This window comes from Amphiprion ocellaris, chromosome 23 (assembly GCF_022539595.1).
Source record: "Amphiprion ocellaris isolate individual 3 ecotype Okinawa chromosome 23, ASM2253959v1, whole genome shotgun sequence".
Classification (NCBI taxonomy): domain Eukaryota; kingdom Metazoa; phylum Chordata; class Actinopteri; family Pomacentridae; genus Amphiprion; species Amphiprion ocellaris.
In genome coordinates, this window is record NC_072788.1 from 19,410,973 (window position 1) to 19,436,090 (window position 25,118).

The window sequence follows — 25,118 nt, forward strand, 5'->3', positions numbered from 1 at the left end:
AAAAAAACATCCTACCACTGGATGTAAGCTCTAGGCACCATCTCATCACAGGGTTGCCAGTTCAAAACCACTCATTCAAAGCTGTAAACTGAATGTAGCCCGCAGAAAATGCTCTCTCTCCACCAAATGACTTATTTATACATGCCATATGGTTATACAATGCTCTGTGTATTTGCTTTGTTGCCTCTGAAGAGGAATCAAATGTGCTGGTGACATCCTGCGTGTGGAAGATAGAGTCAAATGTTTCCTTCCTCTCTGCTAATGTTATTAGCAGATCTGTCTGGGGAGTGAGACACACTTCTCACAACACAGGCCCAGTTTTATCAATCACGGCTTAGCTGGATCCCCAAATGACAGAAAGTCTACCTAAAGTTTATCCCGCAACTGCTAAAACACAAGAACAAAGCTTCTGTACTTACTCTTTTCTCCCCTGCAGAGCACAGAAACACAGAGTTATTCCGAGGTATCCTGGTGAGAGAGATGTTTATTTGAATTATCACATCTCAAGAGGAAGCACGCCTCCCTCAGCCAATTTAGAATTTGCCCTATAGGCCAGAAATCTTTTGCAGAGTGGATAAGTTAATTAAGAACAGTGAAGAGATGATAACGGCCTTGTATTCGACTCCTGCTGTACAATAATTGCATTTCATACTCAGTATTTATGGCAGGGGGTCACTGTGTATTGGAGGACTGCACTCCAAGAAGAAAAAAACATCTCATTGTTGTGCAAGGTCAGAGTGGAACAAAGCCAGTTGACTGACAAATTTATAAAATGTCTCAGTCACAGACACGGAGGAGATCAATGTGTTGTTCAGCTGTGACTTTGATAAGCTTTGAATAAAATGCCATAAGAAAAGCTAACAGACAATCATAACTATCAGTATGAAATCATCAGAGCAAGGCTTATATTGGTTTATGAATACGTCACCTTGATTTTGGTATACTGAATTTAAAAATAGCTGGCATACATGGAAATTTGAAAGAAACTTTATGTGAACATTTCATTCGAGCAGCAGTTGTGCTTTTGTAGGTTAATGCTTCATTTAAAAGTGTGATATATCCCAGAGTCTCCATTTAATTCCTGAACATTTATATGCAACAGTTACACCACAGAGCCATTACCTATTTCTCTTTACCTTTTCATATTTGCTTTTAATGGTAAGTCAGAACTGATTTTTGTGTTTGCACTTAAAACAATCCACAAGTGTGCATTAAGGATTTGAAGATAGCAAATAAAGCTGAAGGATGATTTTGAGTTAGCTGACACTTTGTTCCAACACTCGCATTTGGAGTCTTTACAATGCATTAATGAACACTTGTATACAGAAGTAAGTACACCTCTGTGCAATAATACCTATATCAAATGATTCAACACTGTACCACCTTACAGTAATTGCATTACTTCTAAGCTGAACAGCAGGCATACGGAAATTAAAAACCAGGAGTTTAGATTTATTATATTAAAAAACAGGACTATAAGAATTCAATGCAACAAAACTAGAACACCATAATTACTTATATTTTTTCAGTACTTTGATCTTTTTCCATGACAGACTCAATCCTGCATAAGATGAAGAATAGTTGTGTTGCACAAATACTCATGCAGCCAGTGCTATCACATTCCCTGACAGTGTGTTTCACTGTTGGGGCTATGCATTCACTGACTTGAACAAATAGATCCTCTTCTTATCTTGCCAAAGAAAGCATGCCTAGTATTGATCATGCTTCAATAGATCTTCCTTGGGAAAGTATATTTTTTCAGTTTTGTACTGAAGAGCAAGATAGAGTATTTTTTCTTTAACACACATCCACAGAGGTTGACGTGCAATATATCTCTCAAAGTTACAGAAAGTCACATAAATGCTGATTTCCTTTAAGAACCGCTGTTTAAAGTGTGAAACATTTGCTTATCTGTTCTGTTCTGAGCTACATTATACAAATAGCACACTGCATAAGGTGTAATTTTAGGAGGACCAATTAGGGGTATGGCTTGTTCTATATGTGATTTTAGTCGATAACTGATTTTTCTGTATCCCTTTCCATCTTTGTGTCTGATTTTTCAATTCCTCTAGCAAGTCTTGAACATGTGTAGCAATGATGCAGACATGCAGATAGACACAGCCCATAGATTCAACGCTGAGAATGTTCTGGTATTCACTGGTCATTTTTTTCAAGGACGTGGCTGCATTCAGTTGACATGCAGTACAAGGATTAGCTGTGCTTTCATCATTTTGCAATACCTCCATCTTTAATCTTCAAAGTGAGCAGTCAAAGCATAAAAATATGTTGTTTGTAATGGAGTACTCCATTTGTATAGCTACAATTTTGTCAGAATTACAAAGGGGGAATTTACAAAAAAACAGTAAACAGTGATGCAGCAAAACTAGAGATATTGTCGTATTCTTCTTCTTTCCAACAATGCATCTTGACTCTGTAGGTTGGGTCAGCAGTTTCAATGTGTTATGCAAGTAGCAGCTATTGCTAATGTAACATAGCTGACAATACAGATAAACAGTGGGCCACAGAGGTCTGATTGACTCACTTATGTCTAATGTCACACCACCAGGGTGTTTTCCTTTTCAGACTAGTAGTCTTCAGTCCCAGCTAATGGTGACTCTGGTCATATAATTTTATGACAGAACACAACTCCCTCTGAAGAAACTAAAGAAGAAACTTTAGTCCATTGGCTGTAGTAACCAACACAACAAAATAGACTTTGATGTGTAAATACAAAGTAGTAGCAGGTGTACAGAGAAGGTTAAAGCTGGAGTCTAGTTTGACATGGTATGTGTAACATTGCTGCTTCATCAGTCTAGTGATGGCATTCTGTCATTAAGACATAGACTAATTTTGCGTTAATGTTTCTCATGGCTTCATTTAGCGGGACCCACCACAATGACAAAAAGAGCCTCGGTATTCATGCAATATTTATGACGTGGTTCAAGAATGTCACTTGTGCATGATGTGAAAATGTTATAAGGTCTAACCTAGTAAGATTGCCTTTTACAGAAAAGTGACCAAAATTATCATTCATACATAAGCTGAGATATTCATTTGCCTCCAGATTAATGGAAAGAATAGCATGTCAGGAGACTTTCAACGTGGTTAAAAGTTGGGAAAAATATTTCAAGCCCCACCAAAAACCTGATCCTGTGACCAATGTGTACTTTGAAACATATTGAAGCCTTTATTTGGGAGACATCAGAGAGGAAAGTTCCCAATCAGTACATTTCCACATCAGCATACTCCAAAGTTTTCATGGTTTCTTCAATAAAAGCATCCCTAAACACATCAAAAAGTTTTTATCTTGAGTGATTTGTGCAAATATGATACAAATTTCAGCCTTCACCAGTTCAAATCCTTGTAGTTTTATGACAGGGAAAGCTTATATTTTATAAGCTTTTGCACACATAACGGAAATATCTTCTTTATTGATTTTGTCATGGCATCACAATGGCCAAAATACTAAGAAGCAATGGTACAAAATATTGGTTAAGAGTAAATATTGATGTGTGTTTGCTGTAAGATACAACTACCTTAGTTTTATTTCCAGGGCAGACTTTGTTTAGGAAATCAGCATTTCAGCCCCAAACAATCAGCAGGTTCCACCCATGTGGGGCCATTCTGTGTGGAGTTTGCACTTACATCGGTTTTCTCTGTCTGACTGCTTCCTCTCACAGTCCTAAGACATACATGGTAGGTTAACCAGGAATTCTAAATCAGGCATAGGTGTTATTGTGCATAGCTGTGTGCCTTGGTGTTATCCCTGTAATGAACTAGCAACCTTTCCAGACTGTACCCTGCTTCTCACCCAACGTCAGCTGGGGTAGCCTTCAGGCCCCTGCGACCCTCTACAGGATAAAGGGAGAAGAGCTAATAGGTAGAGATCAACATGTTCTTTCATTGATATTGGCAGTACTACCACATTAGTATGGAGAGGATGGGGACAGAAGCTATTCTGTCTCACTATCTACTACAGGGAGGAAAAAACAGCACAGGCTTTCCCTTCAATTACCTCTTCTAGTGAATCCAATCTGAATGAAATTGACATAAAAGCCGACTCCATATCTTCTTACATGTAAATGTTAATATTGAGGCGTGAAGTGAGACACTCAGGCTCGCTGAGGCTGAATTAATCTGGCCAAGGTTGACCACAGTCGACCTCAGTCGAGTGGGATTAGCAGCAGTGGCCAGTGAGATTCACAATAATAGAGACTGCAGTAAAAACGTCAGCAAAGATCACTCGTGTCCAGTCTATGTGAAATCATATTTGCTGTAGCTGTGTTATTCAACAAAAGCAGACGGGGAGCTTTTCACCACAAAACAAAGATGGTTAATAACACAATGCAATAATAATACAGCTGCATGAAAATACACTGCCTGTCCAAAAAAAAGTTGCCACTTGGATTTAACTAAGCAAACAGGTAAGAGCCTTCCATTGGATAATTACTGCAGAGATGAATGTGTTTCAGCTGGCAACAACTTATTTAACCCTAACAGTGAGTAGCTTCTCATTTCTTAAACAACCATGTCGGAAGACATATCCTGCGGTCATGAAAAGATGTTAATCTGTTTCAGAAGGGTGAGATTAAATCAAACTGAGGAGATTTCAGAAACTACTAAAATTGGGTTCAGAACCATCCAACGGGGCGCCCAGATAGCTCAACCGGTTGAGCAGGTGACCCATGAACAGGGGCTACAGTCCCCGATGCAGCGGCCATGGTTTGCTGCATGTTTTCCCCCTATTCTTCTTCCCACTTTCCTGTTTGTCTCTCAACTACAACTGTCAAACAAAGCCAAAAATGGCCTAAAAAATAATTTTAAAAAAAGACCTGTAAAAAGCATTATTAAAACCTGAAGGATACCAGTGAACCATTTTCTGCAAGGAACAAATGTGGTCGGAGCAAACTGTTAGATTATCGTAGGAAATCAACAGTAGAAGAAGAGTAAAGAAGGTCATGTGGTCTGATGAATCCAGATTCAGCCTGTTCCAAAGTAATGGGCGAATCAATGTAAGAAGAGAGGTGGATGAAGTGATGCACTCATCATGCACTCATTAGTTCTGTCTCTCCCCTAGGCAGTTATCCCCGCTTGCATTGGTAATTCCCTATTTAATTATTTGCCAGTAGTTTTTGTTAAATTAGATAACGTTTAATTTTGAGTTTAAGATTGTTAGTCAGCTTCGTTATTTTCCCCTCAGTTCAGTTTTAAACCATCTTGTTTTGTTGAATAAAGTCCTTTTGTATCATTGGCTGTGTCTGCTAGTTCTGTATCTAGGTTCTCAAGATCTTGATAGCAAATGAATGCAACTCTGGACAGAAAAAAAATGTGACATTGCAGAAGCCTATTCAAACAATGCCACAGCTAATGTGTGTCATTGTCAGAGCAAAAGGCGGTCCAATGAAATATTGGAGAGTGCAACTTTTTTTTTGGACAGGCAGTGCATTTCAAAATATTAACAGCGACACAAATAACTATCTTCACTGTGAAATGTGTCAAACTCAGAAGTATTACAAACTCTACTTTCCTCTCTGTCATCAACATAATCTTCAACAGCAGACAACTAATTTCATTGAAGTGGCACACTTTGAAACTTTTAGTGAAAATGCCTGAGCAACTTCCTAAAGCACAGCTGTTTCAAAACCAGAGCAAAAAGAACCATATTGATCAGGAGGACTTCCGGTTATGACAGTACAATACTTCGACAAGATAAAGACAGAGGGCTGTGAGAACTGAACAGTGACTGGTAGAATAACAGATAACTAAAAATGAACAGCAGGGGACCAACTGGAACAACTTGACCCCCCAGAATTTTTTTTCCCTTTCAGTTTGAATCTACTTTTTTCTCTCCGGGCACGTATTTAACTGGTATTATCAGCCAAGAAGAGTTAAAATAATCCAACTAATATGATTTTGAGGACAACATAGATTAGACATTGCAGACCAGTGTTTATTTTAAAGGGTTATACTTATTTATTTATTTCTTTATTTGGTAGGGACAGTGCACATTAATGAACGCCCATTTCTTCAGAAATGGGCGTAAATATGCCAGATTATAGCACAATGCTAATTTACATCCGTAGTCCCTAAGAAAAAAAGACATAACAGTGAAACATAAAACAATAAGTCACAATAAAAGCACACTGCAAAAAGTACACAAAGAAAACATAACAGTGAAACATACAATAAAACATAGGACAATGGATCACAATAAAAGGTCAATAGGTTGCAATAAAAAGACAATAGTTCACAGTTAAAAGTCAGTAGATTGCAAAAAAAAGAAAAACAAGGAAATTATAAGTACTTATTCATAAATCAGTTCCATGTGACGTAACAAGGATAAGATGGTAGATACCTCATCGTCCCAGGTTCACTCTTGTCAGAAAATCTGAACTTAATTAATGTATATGGCCATAATGTAGATGATCCAGGCTTTTTTCTAGATCTGTTTCTTACTCTCTCAACATGTTCAGGGCAATACGCAATAGCAGGAGATTTCAATTACACACTGGATTCAATCCTTGACTTGTCTACATGCTATGATAAGTCACATAACTGATGCAGAGCAACTATTCAATGTTTTACTAAATAACTAGGTCTGACAGACATATGGAGGGCACTGAAACCTGATAGCAAGGTTCATTCATGCTATCAAAGTACACATAATACATACTCGCCTATCAATTACTTATTGATGTAACTTTGTCCTCCTTTTCAAACGGTTAATAGCCTCTCATGAAGAATATGAAGTCTTCTTTTTTGTTTAGGTTTTGAAGGATTTTTTGAAAACCTACAAATTTATAACAGCAGGTTCTTTTGTTTATAATCAGCACTGCTTGAATTCTCATAATTCATTAATTTAATACATTAGTGATTCAATCACGTATCTTAAAATAGAATTTCATTGACATAACAGTTTGATACAGCAAAATAAAAAGCGAATGACTAGATAAAATAATAATTGTAATTCTCAGTAAAAGGCATTTCCATACAATATTTTGCTTCTGGTCATGTACAGTAATGTGGTAGTCAAAATATTAAGAACACTTTTAAGTGCAGCACAGTCCAGTACACCCCCACCACCACTTGATTAATTAAAAAAGCAAAATCATCAATTTTCTAACAAATAGGAAAATGGTTGAAACTGGTCTCAAAGAGAGAGCTGAGGGGTCCGTGGGAGAAACTTGCGTTCTTTGAAGTTAGATTATAGAGTGTCTTAGAGTATCATTCTACTTACATTACAGTGCAGTTTTTGTCTACATTTATTCAAAAATAGGCTAAAGAGTTTTAAATACATGTTGTAATTGCACAACTGTGGGCCGAGGAGGGTTGCATTTTTCGTTATTATTCTGTTGCCAGTGACGAACAATCTGTGCACTACCTTCCAGCAACAGCAAACAGGGTTAGCCGTTGCTTCCTTCAGTAGCAAAGCATACAATTTTTTATTTTCAGGAGTTGTTGGAGACCTTGACTTATTATAAACTCAAATGTTGGCATGTATTTATAAATAAGCAACTGTTTGCTTAAACTGTTTAAGAATTCTAAAATGAGACTATGCTGTGGCTTGTTCTGTTTTCCACTAACAGATGAATAAAAATAAATTATTATAAATAATAATAATTATAAATAAATAAATTATTGCAGCTTTAAGTATATAAAGTATATGAATTAATTTTGCAAAAATATTTCTTTAAATAGTGTTTAGTTATTTTGGTGTGGGTAAACAAGATTTTATTGTTACAAGCAGTTGAGGGTTTTTTTGTGAGCTCAGTTAGTATTCACATAATGATGTTTCACAAAATGACTTCACTTTAACAAAGTACAGTTCCCATACTATTTTATGTTAGTATTTTGTTCTGAAAGACAGTTTTCTTTGTCACAGCTAATCATTTTGTGAAAAAATAGTTTCATGCTGATATTGATGTACACCATTATAACTGTAATTTTTCTGTAACAGGCCTATGTGTTTTAACCTTATTAGTGACCAGTCTGTAGGTCTATATAAGATTTGGCTGCTGAGAGATGTAGTGACACTACTGAAAACCTCAGGGTGATGAATAAAATTGGTAAACCATAGGTTTTGACCTCTGAACCCATGGACTCACCCAAACAGCTTTCGGTCAATAAGCAATCATTCTTTGACTGACGAATGCAGGTAGCACGGCTCGTTGTACCAGATGCAACAGACTATAAATGTCACACACTGCTCCTTACAGGAAATCACATTTAGAAATTGTATTAATAAATATATTTACATAAAATTTGTCAGCTAGGGTAGCATTTTATATCAAGTTCTGATAGGTTGAAGCCATCCTTGGCCACAGCAGTTTGCATTAATGTATCAACAAAGACTCTGTGAGGATACAAGGCTGAACTCAAAGGGCCCCAAAAGAACAAGGCTTATCCTGTATAATTTAACAATTTGATTAATTTTAAATTTTCTGGAAATTTACACCTCTGACATGCAACCCGTATCTTGGTCAAAGCTATATTGAGCTCATTCGTTTCAACGTGTGTTGAGTCAAATTGCTTCCATTATTTCTGTCTAGTAATGAACACAGAAAACCTCAGGCAAGGTGAAGTGCAAGGCAGCAAAAAGTCAATTTTCTTATATCATTAATTGATTGTTCCGTTCCAAAAAGAAAATAGTAAAATTCAGCCAATGTTATTCCCTGATGTAGAAATTAGCATGTTTTAACAGCTTGATTTTGTTTGACAAACAGCCAAATAAGCAACATTTCTTGAGTTTACAAGCAAAGGAACCTTGACAACTTGCAAATATTCACATCTGAGAGGCTTTACTTATTTTTTTCATTTATTTATTTGCATTTTGCTTAAAAATGACTTGCACATTCAGTTATCATGACTGTTGCATTCATTTTCTTTGAATAAATCAAATCATCTATGAATCATTTCAGCCTTAGAGTATGTTATCTTTTTTCGGAGGATTTCTGAGATGTTAATCCACTTTTCATCCTTTGTGTGAGGATGAAGAATTTGAACTTCAACACCAAACTGCCAGGTGTGTGAGCCAGTCTTCCAAACTGTGTACACTTCTTAACATTAGGCTCTAGGCGCCCTCTTGTGTTGCCAGGAGGTTATATATAGTAAGTGGAGCATGTGGCATACACTGAGGCTGAGTGAGTAATGATATAAAATACTTGCCACATCTTGCAATATAATGCAGTCCAATATAACATCATTGCAAAATGCAGTCTCCACATTGGCCACAAAGTAGAATCAACACCTCTCATTGTTACACCGCAAAATTCAAGTGTACATTTCAATGTATTCATTCTCACAGTCAAGTCAGGATTCTGGGATATGCATTCCAGGGATTTAGGAAAAGCACACAATCACAGATTCAAGTAATTCCTTGGGAGCAGTAGAAGGTTTATCTACTTGCGAACCAACAGTAAACATGGAGTTTAATTAGAAGAAGAGCACAAGACCAAATCAAGTCGCCTCCAAACAGTCAACAGACGAAGCACATTTCAAGTCGATCATCAACTTTAGGCCTAAGGTGCTCTGGTACCAAGTAAGCTTATGAGCTACCTTTTGCTCAAACATGGTATTTGTTATGGCAAATCTATGACTAGCACAGAAGTCCAATAACAAAGCACCACTCAGATTCAAATCAGGCAGGCATTTCCTCCTTGTGGTTTCTCTATCATTGTCCATGTGAGTGTTGAAGTCACCTAGGAGAACCAGGAGAACTATGGAGTCCCCAGGCGGCACCCTTTCCAGGACACCACCCATACCAGTTTTCCACTAAGAAAGACCAGGTGCTAGTTCAGTGCTGGTGCTAGTGCTGGTGCTTAGTTGGTTCAAACCTCAGACCTCCTGAGAACAGGTTTGCTTTTCCATTGGCAAGGAGCCAAGTTAGAGCCACATCATTGCGTCAACATAAAACGTCAGTCCGTCACTGTGTACATAGCCATTTAACAACGTTCACGCAATACGGAAGGAGCTCATTGTAACCATGCAAGTGCTGTTCCTGGCTTTGCAAGCCTACATTGCAATCCAGAAACCCATCTTCATCGTAGTCACAGGCAACAGCGACTACGTTTGACAAGACAAGTAATTATCAAAGATGTTTTGATTCTTTACAGTGGAGGTGTTCCTCACTAGCAGGGAAGGAACCTGAGCTGGTATATAATATAGTTGGGCTCACTTCCATGCACAGAATGGGTTCTGGAACCAAACTCCTGGAGAAGAGTTAGACTCTCTCCTTTTCTGGAGTTGCCCAGGGTCAGAGGCGCCATGCGGGTGTGGGCTGTTACAGTTACATACATTACAGGCCTGTAACTTTTTCATTGCGCACGTGACGTTTGTACGAATACAGACTTGATCTAAAATCCAAACCCATCTTACCCGTTTCCACCAACAGCTGAAAGCACAAATTTAGTGTCACTCACAGGAAAAATCTGGTGATAATCTCTGTTTTTGTCTGTCTTCACAAATCCCACATGCAGAGCCAAACCAATAATGAAATTCTTCTACTAACAAGTGCTATGTATCAAAGCCTGATACATCTTAATCCTCTACACCATAGAGCTCCACTGTTGTGCAGAAAGTGATAGAATACATTGGTGAGCTGCAGTGTTGCCAGCTGATACGTTCCTTCAATACTGTGAAAACACACACACACACACACACACACACACACACACACACACACACACACACACACACACACACACACACACACACACACACACCTATACACACACACACACACACACACACACACACACACACACACACACCTATACACACACACACACACACACACACACACACACACACACACACTGCAGTTTATTTCAACTTAGTCTAATGTATGCAACCCTGCAGCAACAAAATATCTAAAATTTGGATTAATCTGCTACTGAAAATAGTCCAAACCAAATGCACAGTTTAATTGCTTTTGGGTGATGCTTGTTAAAACAATAGTGACCACCAGTTTTAAGAGATGACAGTGCCTTTATTTTTAAATAAAATTAAAAAAATAAAAAACTGAACTTTGAGCTTGGAGCTGAGAGCCACAGAAAATACTGAGATATTGAGATGGACTAGCACGATGTTGGCTTTGTTCTTTACATCTGATTTATTGACAAAGAAATGCCATTCTTGTCCTTAAGCTAATCATAATCTAGAAAAGAACATGATCACTTCAATATCACAGGCTTATTTGAACAAGTAAACCTCTCCAGCTTGGCAGCTGTGAAGCCACAACCATCTTAGCGGCCTCCTCTCTCTTCATCTCTCTTGATCCTCCCCCTCTACCATGACTGCCTTTTTCACCTGGGGGGAATAACTGAGAGGATCAACATAATCACAAGTCAAACACCATGTGTCATTTTCAGCTGCACAGAGGAAATTTTCACTGCTTCCCCCACACTAAATAGCGCTGCTGGCATTTAACATTACACTCTCATCAGTCCATGTACCAATGGTTTAGTACTTCAAAGCTAATTCACTTTTACACTGTGGTTCCAATTAGGTAGACTGTAACTTTAGATGAGTATTGCACCAGCTGTCTTTCTCAGAGTGGGCTTAATGCCCACCCTACCCTTTGGAATTAAACTGTTTTGTGCATTGGTCATAAATTATGATATGGTCTCCATAAGCATAAACACTGTGTGCTTCAGCTAATCACACACAATCACTCAGTGGTGTCTTTCATGAACTTCAGGAAACAAACAGAGAGATCAGGCCTTGTTTAATTTATATGATGCGCTGGAAACACTTGCTGAGATCCCAAAATATATCTTGAGTGACTTTTACTAACAAATAAGAATCAACTTAATTACAGTGTGCCCAAATTATATCCAAAAAGAAACAGTGATCATTCAGAAACTGGCCTGGCATGGGGTGGTCGATAAAGACTCCACTCTCTAAATAATCACCACAAACAAGATAAACAATGTTACGAATATTAATAATATCAGATCTTAGATAAGCCTATATATATATATATATATATATATATATATATATATATATATAAATATATATATATATATATATATATATATATAAAGCTTCATAGTCAAAAAGGCAACCAGAGGTCAGCAACAACAGGTAAACACATTGCTATATTGATATTGAAAACCTTGTATATAAAATCTTTAATATAGCAACAAACAACTAATTGCTATGTAAAGCTATAAAAGAGTAATGGTGTCCTTGGCAAAAAAAATTAAGTCACAGTTACACTATGAGTGTTCCTTGTTCTATGTTTTGGAATATCTTGGGGTTTACTTAATTTATGTGCACTTGTTTAATTTCTGCTCACTTTGAATCTCTAGTGCTGTATAGCTGCTCTCCTTTAAGTCACTTGTGTCTCCTCTGCTGCGTCTCACGAACTCATGACAAAACAGACACACACATAGTGGAGCAGATGGAGCGGATTGAGGGAGAGGCAGTTGAAGTGAAGATAATATCACTCAAGAACTGGTTGGAGCCATTCAGTATATTTTAGAACTCTTGTGTGTGCTAGTTGTTGCTGGATTCTTTTTGTGGGCTCTCATGTACCAAACTTACCTGGCTATAAATGAAATCTGAATGGAGAGGAAAGGTGGGACTGACACGCTTGTTTGTTTTTGTCTGAGATGCTGGTGCCCCAATGCAACATCCTGTGCTTCTGAATGTCATATACTGCACCTTGAAGTCAATAGGGTGAAACCATCATTTTTGTCCAGGTCTGTTTCATGAGTTTATTTTTTAAAATAATTCTGTTGAACCACAGTTCAAAAGCAATGTCTGATTTTTATCGGTTAATTTTCATAGAATTTTTATTTATTATTGCTTTTGTCAGATTCAAATTATTTCTGTGACCATTGTGGGTTTTTCTTTCATTAACCGAGGGGTACCAAGAATTTTGTCCACGTGTGTACATTTACGTTCTTGGAATGGAGAAAAATGATTTGCATCAGTTTACATATTGACATTGATTTGGTCGACGTACAACCGACGTCCTTCCTCTGGCCCCTCATTCTCTTTTCAAACGCACACATTTACACACAAACAAACTTGAAATGATTTCTTCTGTGCTTCTTCTTGTGCTTTCATCCTTCAGAGTTGTTCTGTACCATAGACTGTATATAACGATAAAAAAAAAAAAAAACAACAGTTATTATATCAGAAATAATCCAAATGAGGAGAGCAGAGTCTGGGCTGCCTCCTCCAGACAACCTGTCAGTCATTCCAGACCACTGTCAATCAAGTGACCACGCCCCCCTTTAATGCTCTATAAAAAATTCAATATTGATTTATTTTAAGATCGGCCACCTGATCTCTCATTTTGACCATGAAAACGGAGGGGAAAAAAATCCTGAGTCGTACAAAAGCAGTCTATCGAATTTTAGTTTTTCCCGTGATGAATTGGGGTCTATGGAGCCACAGCTTTTTGGAGCCAGCCCCTGGCGGAAGGTGTGATATTGCAAGTTTTCGACATTTCCCTGTTGGCTTCATTTTTGGAGCCAGGCGCTATGTCCATCTATATATGCAGTCTATGTTCTGTACACGCTGGTCTCTGCCGTGGCTTCAGTCCCACTTCTCCGGCAGCTCATGGGTTGAAGATGTCGGACACAGACATCTGGAACTTGTGTTTCTCCTCCTGGGCTTGGCGCAGAGCCGCCTCTCTCCTCTAGAAAGAGGTCTGTCGTGTCCTCGCCAACAAACTCCTTGATCTGCACAATTTACGTCTATTGCTGTCTAAATAGACGTTCATTAATGTTCACTGTCCCTATCAAATAAATAACATTTAATCTAATCAAATAAAATGATATATTATAATAAATTATATTTATATATACTATATACCAGTTTATAAATAATAAAAATAAATTTAATTGATTGAAACCCTCACTGCTTGTACTGAATTGCCTTCAGTTTTCTGGGGTTTTTACTTTAATACAGGTAAGTAATATTTTTTCGATTATCAGAATAGTGGCTTGTTATTTTTGTTTACTAAATGATACAACACCATCGCTATTATAGTTCAGAGTTCACGTAGAGTACTCTCAACTACGCATGCGTAGAGCATCATGGTGGCGTTTGCCACTGGCCGACTGGTATCTGTGAAATGATTAACTTAGTAAAGTTTTAATGACAGAGATGGGTCGTTAAGAGGGGAAATTTAAAAAGTGCGATACTCCGTATAGAGAGTGTAGAATATAGGAACGGAAGGAAGATCATGACAGCTAACGAGGATCAAGAGGTATGAATGAATGATGAAGCAATAGCAGGCTAGCTGCTGTAAGCGGCTAACTGCTAACTACTTGACTGTAGCATGACTGCTAGCGTTAGCCTAGGTGAACGACTTGGGGCTTTTCTGCTCTTTAAACAGCAAACGAGTTAACTCGTTAACTTTTATTCAGTGCGCAAGATCTCTTTGTAACTAAAACAGCAGTCGGGACAGAATGTCAAGTGTCTTTCTAGCTCATAGGAGTCCCTCGGAGCTCAGAAAATGTCACGCCAAACTCTATTCAAATGTCTGCTGAGTTAATTTGTGTTAATTGCAGGACTGCATGTGTGAGACACACAACATATGGCGAAACCTTTTCTCAATGCAAAACGTCTCCGAATCCATTCGGTGTATAGGTTGCCCATTTGACAGCAACATTATACCAATATAATATGGATGATTTCCTTCACCATATGCAACACTATGAATTAGCAAATGGCGTTCGCCAGTTGAAGACTAACTTTACTATTAGTAATTTGTTGCAATTAGAATTACATATACAGGGAATGAAATAAACGGTCACAGTTAACGTGTGAGAGATCTTGAAGCGTGTGTCTATCTTGCTTACTATTGTCAAGCTTAATTTACCATATATCTGAATGGTGTCAGAAGCGCAAACTATCAGGATAAGGCGTTGATCTAATGAACTGTATCAGACTACAACTCCCACTGCTCTTGTTCTTCAATCACAGATGGAGCTGGAAGCTCTTCGCTCCATCTATGAGGGAGATGAATGTTTCAAGGAAATCAGTCCAGTTTCCTTCCAATTTAGGGTAAGTGATGCCCTCTGCACTGCTGCTTCTAAATTTTACCTGTGCCTTATATTTCAAGACTTTAACAAAATGTTAGGATTCATTTCTATATGAATATATTCCTACCTACTATTTGAATATTATACAACAGATAGGAGACCTTGAGGACACCAAAGCGTTCATCCTGGACATCACATGGCCAGAGTCATACCCTGATACAGCACCACAGATCTCCCTCGGTGCCTTTTTCAACAACAGGATGTAAGTTTCAAGCACAGTGCTGTACAGTTAAATGTTCCCCTTCTGTTATGCATTACGTTTCTCAGGAAATTAGTTTGGAAACAGAAAACACTTTTTGTAATTACAAGGTTCTAAATTGTAGGACTGGACTGTGATGAGCAGTTTACAGTTATTGTTTTAAGGAGTGATGTTATAAGTGCAATAAACAGATGTAGTTTTTAGGGAGCGATAATGCAGCTAGAAATAACAGTTTACACACATAGTTTTAACAAGTGACTGCAATTCACAGATTACATAATTCTTTCAGAGTGACAATATAACTATAAGAAATGGTTTAAGAATATATTTTTATAACATGACCACAGAACTGTTAAAATGGTAGATAGATTAGAAACATAGTTTTAAGGGACAACTGTACAGTCGTAATATAATATTTTTCTCTTTTCATTATGTTGATTTCATAACAGCTCTGCAGAGACGAAACAGCTGATCCTATCAAAGCTAGAGGAGCAGGTGGAAATTAACCTGGGCACTGCGATGATGTACACTTTGTTTGAGTGGGCAAAGGAGAACCAGGAGACTCTCATGGAAAACCACAAGCCTTTAGTGACTGCTGTGGTCAGTACATTAGTTATTACCTCTGTAGTACTAAGCAGTGACTGCTGTGGTGTGTCTGTGCTTCTTTTGTCAGTCAGGCATAGTGGACAGTATTATGATATCAGATTCTTGAAGCGTAGCTCTTTCTTTTCCGACATAATTTTGAAAAGTAGCTGGTAATACTCATAATGTAGGTAGATTCAAAGGTATTAAAGCCTTGATATTGTCTAATACCATGTATATTCACTTTGGTGATGCATTTTATTTTCTTATCTCTTTTCTTTTTTCTTTTGTGAACATGGCGTAGGAAAAGATGGCATTATTTAGTGTTTGAACGATCATCTTGTTTGGAGAAACTATTAGTTAAATATTTATTATTGTTGCAGACTTTGACAACGAGCAGTGAAGTGATGACTCCTACATCAACGGCAAAGAAGAAGGAGAAGAAGGAGCAGCTGACTAAAGCCCAGAAGAGGAGGATCATTAACAGAACAGGTACATCAAACTGTGTCCAGTAGGTCATTTGATGGATTTTATTTTCAAAACTGTTCAAAATGACATAAACTGAGTCTGACACAAAATATACCACACCTCAGGCCTTAATGGGCCTAGAATGTATGCATGCTGAGTCAAGACTGACCCCAACATGTTAGAAACCTGATATCAAAGTTGCAGCCTGGGGGATGGGCAGTATGGTCAAAAAACTACTCTTATGTAATAGTTTGTTTTGTCTCACCATAAGAAAAAATTGAACAGATTTAAAAAATATCTTTCTTTATTGAAGCTAACTGTCTTTCGCCAGAATCTAGAACTATTTGTAAAAGCCCAGCACAATAAAGCACCCTTTGGAAGACTGATGTAAACATTGTAAGAAAGGAACCAGGTGCAGCTGTGCAACAAGTCTCAGCAGTTAAAAGGGTGGACAGATAAGAAATGTTCACACCTCTTCCAAAGGGGTTCTGTCTTATGACACAGGTGAGGCAGTGAATTTTAGGGCTGGACCTGAATATCCGAATATTCGGTCGTTAAACATGTTTAATGTGATTTCAGACAGAGACCATTCAAACAAAAGACTCATCAGATTTTCAGCAGATGTTCTAACCAATCATTTGTAGTGCAGCTCTGTCAGTAAATTTAACCCAAAGATTCTGTGGTAGTTGGAAGAACTGAAGAACTGTGACTGATATCTGAAGTGGGTAGAACCACTTTTTTTTTTTTTTTGTTTAGTATTGACAACACTTGTGGGTTCTTTAAAAATGTTGCACTTGTTGATTCCAGGTTTTTGCCATTTGTTGTCAAAAGACTAAAGAAATTTAACTTCGATTTTTTAAAAAAATTATTTATGACATTATAACCCTGTCATACCACACAAAAGACATTTTTGAGTTCGTTCTATTTTTAGCCATGTTTGTTCTTCTTCTCACAGAGGTACAGGAATTTATATTGCAATGGAAAAATGAGCCCACTATGAAGAAAACTTTGACAAGAGTACAGAAAAATGCCCCAAAACTGCTTCAGAGCATTAGATATAAAACCATGTAGCAGTGACAGATGTTTACGTCAGCAGTGAGCTCATGACAAAATTCTTTCTGCATCCAGATAACAAGGGAGAACTACCAAGAGGATGGAACTGGGTTGATGTAATCAAGGTAGGTTCATTTCAGCTTTTCTCCATAAGATGGTGCACTTGATCACCTTTTAAGACTAAGCCTGCAGCGTATTTAACTTTCTCATGTTCTTTTGTCTTTTCTCCCTGGTCACTGCTACTTGATCAAACACTAGCATGTAAGTGATAAACAGCTAGACCAAAATAAACTTCTCACAAATTCGTAACACACCTCCACATGTGACTGTTTTCTAATGTGACTTGGTTGCAGCTGAGTAAAACGGGAGGAAAAGATGACGACTAGGCCTGAGAGCAGCAATGTGCTTCATCCAAAAACTGTAGAGAAGTCTGATCTCCCTGCAGCCCGTCGATGCTGCTGCTCCTGTCTAGATGCCTTCACATTCAACGTCAGCTTCATGTTACACTCAACATGGCTGCTTCCACCCTGAGAACCAAAGCAGACTGTGTAAAGGTGAACACACACACACTCCCAGCAAAACATAGATTTTGAGCTGGGAATTATTAGGAGCCCTTGCTGTGTTTTATTGTTTGTGTTGTTTGTGCACTGCAGCCAGCTGAAGGGGAGCACATGATCAGGTTTTTGTTGATTTAGTTAGCCCTTATATCCTGCTCCATCATCCAACAGGGTGGAGTGTGTTAGAGACAGACTTACCTGCTGCCACTGCCATGTTTTCAGTCTGTGAGGTTAAGCCCAGCCGCCAGGCACTGAAGCAGTGTTAAATTGTGCTTCAAAATGGAAGTGTTGACGTGTCAAGTAGCATCCTGCTGTTACTTTAAGATACCGTGTGACTTTGTGAAAGCAGAGAAATTTTAAACAACGTGCAAAATGTTACTCCTTCCGTCATTTTCCTATTTTGATAAATGTTCCTTTTCCCCTATGAATTAAAACTTTTTATACATAAATAAAATCGAACTTGGTCCAGTGCCTGTCTAAAAATGTCATTTACTATTGCTTTTATTCATTATCTGGCAGTTTGTGATTGAGTCCTGTGAACAACTAGTTTCTCCTGCACTCCTGGAATGACAATTTTCTTCGAAGTCAAGCACTTAATTTCAGTGATGGAATTAACAAATTATATTCACTCTTATTATTCTAGGAAGTTTTTCAATACTTGTATTTTTTTTTCACAGTGATAACGCCAATTATTTTATTATTTTTTTTATACAGGGATGGCTGTTGGAGTATAGAGGCGGGTTGAAAACTACACAAATATAAGAGTTTGGAAATTGCATACTGATGTACATTAGTTAATGTCTTGCAGTTAATGTTACTAATTATATGATATGTACAGACTAATATAGGTACACTTAACATTTCAGTTATTACAGTGACTACTGTTCAAAATGGCTAAGGAGAAGACATGCTGTGGTGTATTTGAGGGGGAAAAAAAATCATGTACTGGTGCAACATACAGAGCTGATTAATGATTTCACCACTGAAAATTCTGTCAGTATAGGATGACAATTTTACTAGAGCAACATATAATACAATACTTAGATTGATAATTAGAGGGAACATTCAATATCATATCCATATTCACAGTATTGTCACTGCTGCAAATATCTTGCCGTGAAATGGAATGAAATTAAATATATTTTGACTTCAGTAAACGGTTCAGACTTTTACAGTAAAATCATATCCAGGTGTAATTCAGCTCAGCACTAAGCTGTACCAAATGAACTGAATGTAGCTGATATACTGACTGACCTGTCTGAAGCTACACAGTGTCTTTTGACGTTAGATCCTTTTCGATCCTGTCTCTATTTTAGGAATAATTTATAGTTGTAAGTAATTAATGAAGTGTTGTGCTGTGTGTAAGTGTGTGCACCTCTCTCGCTTTGTAATTTCACTGAATGAGCTTGGCCTATCATATCTGGGGTGGCTAATAAGATTTCAGGCATGTTCCCACTGACCTTTTACTTTTATTTGAGTAGTTTTCATCTCAAGTATTGTTTTCCGTATTTAGATGAACTTAAATTTCTCAAAGTAGCTGCTGGTTTGAAAAAGTAGAAAACCAGTGTATAGCTGCAAATTCTGATCAGTTGTATGCACAGACTGCAAAAGAGAATTTATTAGGGCTAGTTTTTCACCCTCTTTTAAAAATATAAATTTCAGAGTACATTTTTGCATACTTTTACTTTTGTGTAAAACTTTTAATTTAGAGTTTTACACAAGTAATTTTACTTGAGTAAGATATATTTTAAGTAACAGAACTTTTTCCTGAGTACAGTTTTCCAGTGTCCTTTTCGTCCCTGCTTGACTGTATAAGTAACGTGCCAGCTCCTGCATTGAATTTGAAGCACTGGTGACTGCTTTCAGGCTACATTACTCCAACTTCCTGTGTGCTCCAAAAGTGTGAAGGTACTTAGTAGTAAAAGAGGAAGTTGAGTAATGTAGCTTCCAAAATACTACAGTCCAAACATTTGAGAGTATTACACTAGTACTGAGGTGTTTTATTTTGAAATTTATGAAGAGAAGTTTGTTTTTTTACTTCACACTTGACACATGAATGACTGGTAATGGTAAGAGGTGACAGAATGTGGAGCTACTACCAAAACAGGCTTTCTCCTTCAAAGAAGAATAAAGTAAGTGTTATTTGTATCAAATAATGCATGTTTACTATCATTTATCATCCTGACTAGCTGTTCTTTTGAAAAACCTTTACATTTTTTAAAGACATTTTTTTGACGGCAACAACAGTCTAAAGCAGCATTTTTCTTTATTTTTAAATTGTAAAAACAATGCTAATGCAAATGCTAAATGTGTGTTTAAAATGAATAGAGACCCCATACAAAAAACAAAAACAACAAACAGACATTTATAGGTATGGTATAATATTTTGAGGCCATTCTGACTGCTGCTTGAAGTATGCACCCATTTAAAAAGAGGAGGTGTCAAACTGTTTTACCATGAGCCATTTGTTGAATCCAAACCAGGCTTTATACAGTGTATGCAGTAACAGGCTTGTATTCATTAATTCCATGTAGAATTGCTTTCATGTGAAATTGACACAAGTGGGCAGAGTTTAGAAAGGCTCAAATTTGTAAAAGATCCCTTAATTTGGCCTAAAATCTTCTCAAGAAACACAAGAAATACATGAGGTAAAACCCTTTCTGGAAGGATATTCTCAATATCGATGAGCCACAATCAAAACCTCACACGAGGATCGACAGCAGTTTTCCTATCTCAGGAACTGAATGACTTCATTTAATGAAGTAAGGTGTGAGTTCTGATGCAAGACTGAAGGGGGTTCACATTTTTGCACACATCCAATCTATAAAAGTTTAATGTCAGTCTTTGTGACTGAAATACTCTAAGATGTTGTCACTTAATGTCTTGCAGGATGGTAAAGAGCCTCTAGCACTCCCACCAATAACGGATGGCCTAATGTCACAGTGTCAGGTGATCTGTATACATTACACTTATTTGTTCAAGCTGTACGGCTACAAGAAATTAAGAATTCTAGCAAACAGATCCACACAGTTTACTTCATTTTGTAAGTACTGTGGAACTTGATGGAAAGCACACACTGTATGTAGTCCGTAATGGAGAGAGAAAGGGATTCTTCTTTTTATGTCTATTTCAGGGTACAGCATAAGGACCAGGCAACACAACACTAAATATCTTCTTCTTGCTACCCGCAAGTAAATGTGACTCATGTCTAATAACCTTTACAATTTTCTTTCAACACACCAACCACACTTTAAATGAGCAAGTGTATTGTAAAAGAAAACTGAATTTATTTTGTCATAGCCCTGTCCTGACCTGTAAATACACTGAAGACCTAAACAGCTTTAAAAAGTATTTAACATGAACAGTTGTTTGGTTTGGTTATCTCCTACAAGAGAGAAAAATCAAGTAGCAAATCACATTTGAAAGCCTTCAGGAGGTGTTGTTCTCCTGTTTTATTTAGGTGTTGTGCTCCTATTTTATTGACCGACAGTTTATCCTGAAATACATAGCTTGGGTTGTTAGCAGCATAGATTGGAGTTATTTAATTCAGAAATTTTTTCTCTGTTAAACACTGAACTCTTTGATATTCCTGTGTAACTATTTGTCTCAAATAATTTATTATTTTAGATTATTTTATCTAAAGAGTGATTACAGTGTATGACAAGCATATGCTGTAATGTATGCAACAGTATGTTGGATGAAAATTATAATATGCAACATTACAAATTTCCAATATGACTTGCGGTGAGCAGCAACGCCTCATTGTTTAAACACCATAACCCAGATACAGTGATACAGAAATGTGTCTTGTTTAGCTTTGGCACGCCAGCAAAATTAATTTATGGAACCAACTTGTGAAGCCTCAGAATCCCTTCCAGAAACTCATCTGTCTATCCATGCTCGACCACAAAACAGTGAAATGGTGCATCTTTGTCAAATAAACAGTCTGCATAGACTACAAGCACATGACTGAGTTGTGGTGACTGTACACACTGGTTTGTGTTTTGGAGAGGTTGTTATTCTTGAATATTGACAAACATATTTTTGCTAAAGTGTAAAAAAATATTTTATGGGTGTGTTATTGCTTACAAGCAAAAAAAAAAAAAAAGTCGTATAAAATTGAATCTGCCTTGTGCAAATGGCTTGATTTCAGCGACCCAACGTATTTAACAGTGCATTTGAAAACTCTATGAACTAAAATGCTTTCAATGGATTATTTCTTTTTGGACTTGGCCTAAAAAATACAAATTTATTTTTGTGAGTCAAAACATTATAATCACCTGTCCAACATGATGTTGGACCTTCATGTGTTGGCAAAACAGCTTCAACCCACCATGCCATGGACTCTACAAGACCCCTGAATATGTCATGTGGTGTCTGGCGACAAATCGATAACAGCAAATCCTTTAAGTCCTTCTAAGTCGCAGCACACGTTTTGCTGGTTCATGTTGTCTGTTCAGACCACCGACCAATGATACTCACCGCTGCTAACCAGTGGAACCACAAAAGCTTAGCCATTTCAGTTAGACACAGTTGTCTGACCATAGCATTCGGACCCTTGTCAAAGTTGCTCATGCGTTTAAATCTGCCCATTTCACATTGACTACAAGAACTGACTGTTACTTTACCACATAATTTAAGCCAAGTTTTGGCATACACTGTTTCTTACAAGGAAAATAATATTATTTGCTTTTATGAGTGGTCAGAATATTTTTGGCTCACTGACATGCAGCAAAGAGCCTGCTTGACAATCTGGGGGCATGGAGACACTCAGCATTACCCAGGTTTATGGAATTTACCAAAAGACGCTACTGAGTAACATTTTTGAAATTGTAAGATCCAGTCTTCTGGAGTAGGCCAAACTTACAGACTTAAGATATCTCTGTGTGGTTTGATTGGAGAGGCATTCTTTTTAATTTCTCCCCCACAAATTCTTCAAGTTCATGAACAATTTTATTCATTCACCGGTGACTCTTTTAATAACAGTTTCAGTAAACAAAAGATGAGACAGCTTGCAGGCCTTAACCTGCCCTCTCTGATGCTCTTATTTTGTAGAGAACAAAGGGACTTGATACAAAGCTGAAAGAGGAGTCTAAAACCACAAGTCACCTGAAAGTAAGTGCTTCAGGCTATGATACTGAGATCCTGTTACTGAATTTCTGATCTCTGTTCATTCATTTATGACTAAAGTGAGCCCAGTGTTCACTATTACAGCTGAGTTATGTTTGTCTCCAACATCAGTCACAAATTAAACAAAACAGGCAAAACTGTTCCTAGAGAACAGAGTGATCCTGTGTTAGAGTACAGAGAAACTGACGTACTGCATCAAGGTAGTCTTTTTTTGTTTTGTGCTTTATAGGCTTTGACATGTCAGTGAATGTGAATATGCCTGCATTGAATGAAAAGAAAAACACCATTATGTCTGATCTAGTGTCTCTTTTAACAGAATAGATGTCAATTAAAATTACATGTCAGATTCTCCTTATAACAAATTTTTTTTTTTTTTAACAGGACAAGGCTGGCAAGGCTTTACCATACCTACATGAGAATGAAGTAACAAAGCTGGACTCATCTAAGTTATCAAAGAGCATAGAGGTACTAATAGGAGGAGATGAGGTAGAAAAAAAGGAAACCCAGGGAAAAGACAAAGACTGTATCAAGGACGACAGAGAAACACACAGCAGGACTTCTAATCAAGATGACGTGAACAAAAGAAGTGACAACAAACCGCAAAAGACATACCTAGGGCAAAAAGAAAAGGAGAGGCCTCCATCTCTTCTTGAAGAGAAGAGGTTCATGATCTACATATGTGGTGGATACAAAGGTAGGATTATAAACACATCTGATAGATGCTCACTTCTGAATGACCCTTAAGCCCTTAAGTGTTCATCCAAATTACACTTCAGAACCATCCTTAATAACTTTGTAAGTCCATCCTTAAGGTAAATTAAAGGACAAGTTAACAAGTTGGAAGATATGTGTATCTGCTTGCTTAAAGAAGATTGATACCATGATTAAAACATGCAATGAACCTGCAACTTGTTTGAGTTTGTATACATTTTCAAGTACAACTGTTTTATTATCAGGATCAGTGTTATGTATAACAATATTAGTTGCTGTTGACTTTTAGAAAGAACTTTTAACACTGGTTTTGCATGTATGTGTGTTATTCAGATACAGTGGTAGAGAGAAGTGCACTAATGGAGAATGTATACCCCAGGCTGTATCTGTACTGTAAACAGCGAGGCTATGACTTCAGAATGGTTGACCTTAGATGGGGTGTTGAGAATCCTACTGCTGAACAACACGACACCATAAAGCTGCATGTGGAGAATCTCCAGCAATGTCAGAAAACCCTGGGTCCAAACTTCATCGTAAGATAACATCCCAGTATTATTTGATGTCATCTTTGTACTCCATTTCAGCAGATAAATGAATGCCTCATTCCCTGCTCTGCTGGTCAGTTGTTTGTAGGAGAGAAGTATGAGGTCCACAGTCTTCCCTCTACCATCACCACAGAGGCCTTTGAAGCCATAGTGAAAGTTTTGGAGAGAAAGCAGCAGCAGATATCCAAGAACAAATCTGTGGAAGAATTTTCTGCTTCAGACTCCCAGTCCAGCATCGCGACAGACAGCAGCTCTGCAAGTTTTGTACACAAATCCATTTATGGAAATTATCGAAACTTTGGAGAACAGGCTACAAATTCGGGACTGCTAAGCCAAAGTTCTCACAGCTCATTTTTAATTGTCGAGGAGGACAGATTCAGCCTGATGAGTGAGAAGAACCAAGCGAATTTGGATGAAGACCTAACGCTACTCCAGATGTGGTACAAGCTGAATAAGAATTTTGTTCCTCCTGTCTACTGCTTACTTCCCATCAGGTGAAAAATTCATTGTTAATTATTCACAATAATGAAATAAGCTAGTTTTAGTTTCCTATGTTCTCTGGATCAATACTATTTTACAGACAGAATAGAACTGGTTGGGATGTGCCTTTTAGAAAAAAATGCATAGTGTGATCCAATAAACTTCCAAGACTGTTTGTGTTCGACATACACATCAGTCATGTGTTTGTCATGTGTGAATTGTAACTATCAACCGTGAGGCATGTGATATATACATTTTTTGAGACTACTGACAGGTGTGCATTTGTGATTTCTGCATGACAGTGTGTGGATTCAGCAACCATTGTAGA

General features: G+C 37.5%; 2 protein-coding genes across 2 annotated transcripts in view; both read left to right on the plus strand.

Annotated features, from left to right (window-relative positions):
- Positions 1–14,035: 14,035 nt before the first annotated feature.
- rwdd (RWD domain containing 4) lies at positions 14,036–18,394 on the plus strand. The gene is made up of 7 exons (XM_055007852.1): positions 14,036–14,227; positions 14,947–15,027; positions 15,158–15,267; positions 15,714–15,864; positions 16,230–16,338; positions 17,443–17,492; positions 17,626–18,394. Exons 1-7 carry the CDS (start codon positions 14,204–14,206, stop codon positions 17,674–17,676), a joined length of 576 nt encoding a protein of 191 aa, XP_054863827.1. The 5' UTR covers positions 14,036–14,203; the 3' UTR covers positions 17,677–18,394.
- A 139-nt stretch (positions 18,395–18,533) lies between these two features.
- LOC118470977 (uncharacterized) overlaps positions 18,534–25,118 on the plus strand; it is a 39,867-nt gene continuing 33,282 nt past the window's right edge. The window contains exons 1-5 of the mRNA XM_055007849.1: positions 18,534–20,873; positions 22,980–23,039; positions 23,436–23,748; positions 24,099–24,298; positions 24,389–24,804. Of these exons, the coding sequence (XP_054863824.1) occupies positions 20,790–20,873; positions 22,980–23,039; positions 23,436–23,748; positions 24,099–24,298; positions 24,389–24,804 (1,073 nt within the window). The 5' untranslated portion in view covers positions 18,534–20,789. The remainder of the gene's footprint in view (positions 20,874–22,979; positions 23,040–23,435; positions 23,749–24,098; positions 24,299–24,388; positions 24,805–25,118) is intronic.

Excerpts from the sequence above, each read along its gene's own strand:
- rwdd (XM_055007852.1), top strand. The coding sequence starts at position 14,204 with ATGACAGCTAACGAGGATCAAGAG. Across the intron at positions 15,028-15,157 it reads CAGTTTCCTTCCAATTTAGG|ATAGGAGACCTTGAGGACAC; the intron begins GTAAGTGATGCC and ends ATTATACAACAG. Across the intron at positions 15,865-16,229 it reads AGCCTTTAGTGACTGCTGTG|ACTTTGACAACGAGCAGTGA; the intron begins GTCAGTACATTA and ends TTATTGTTGCAG.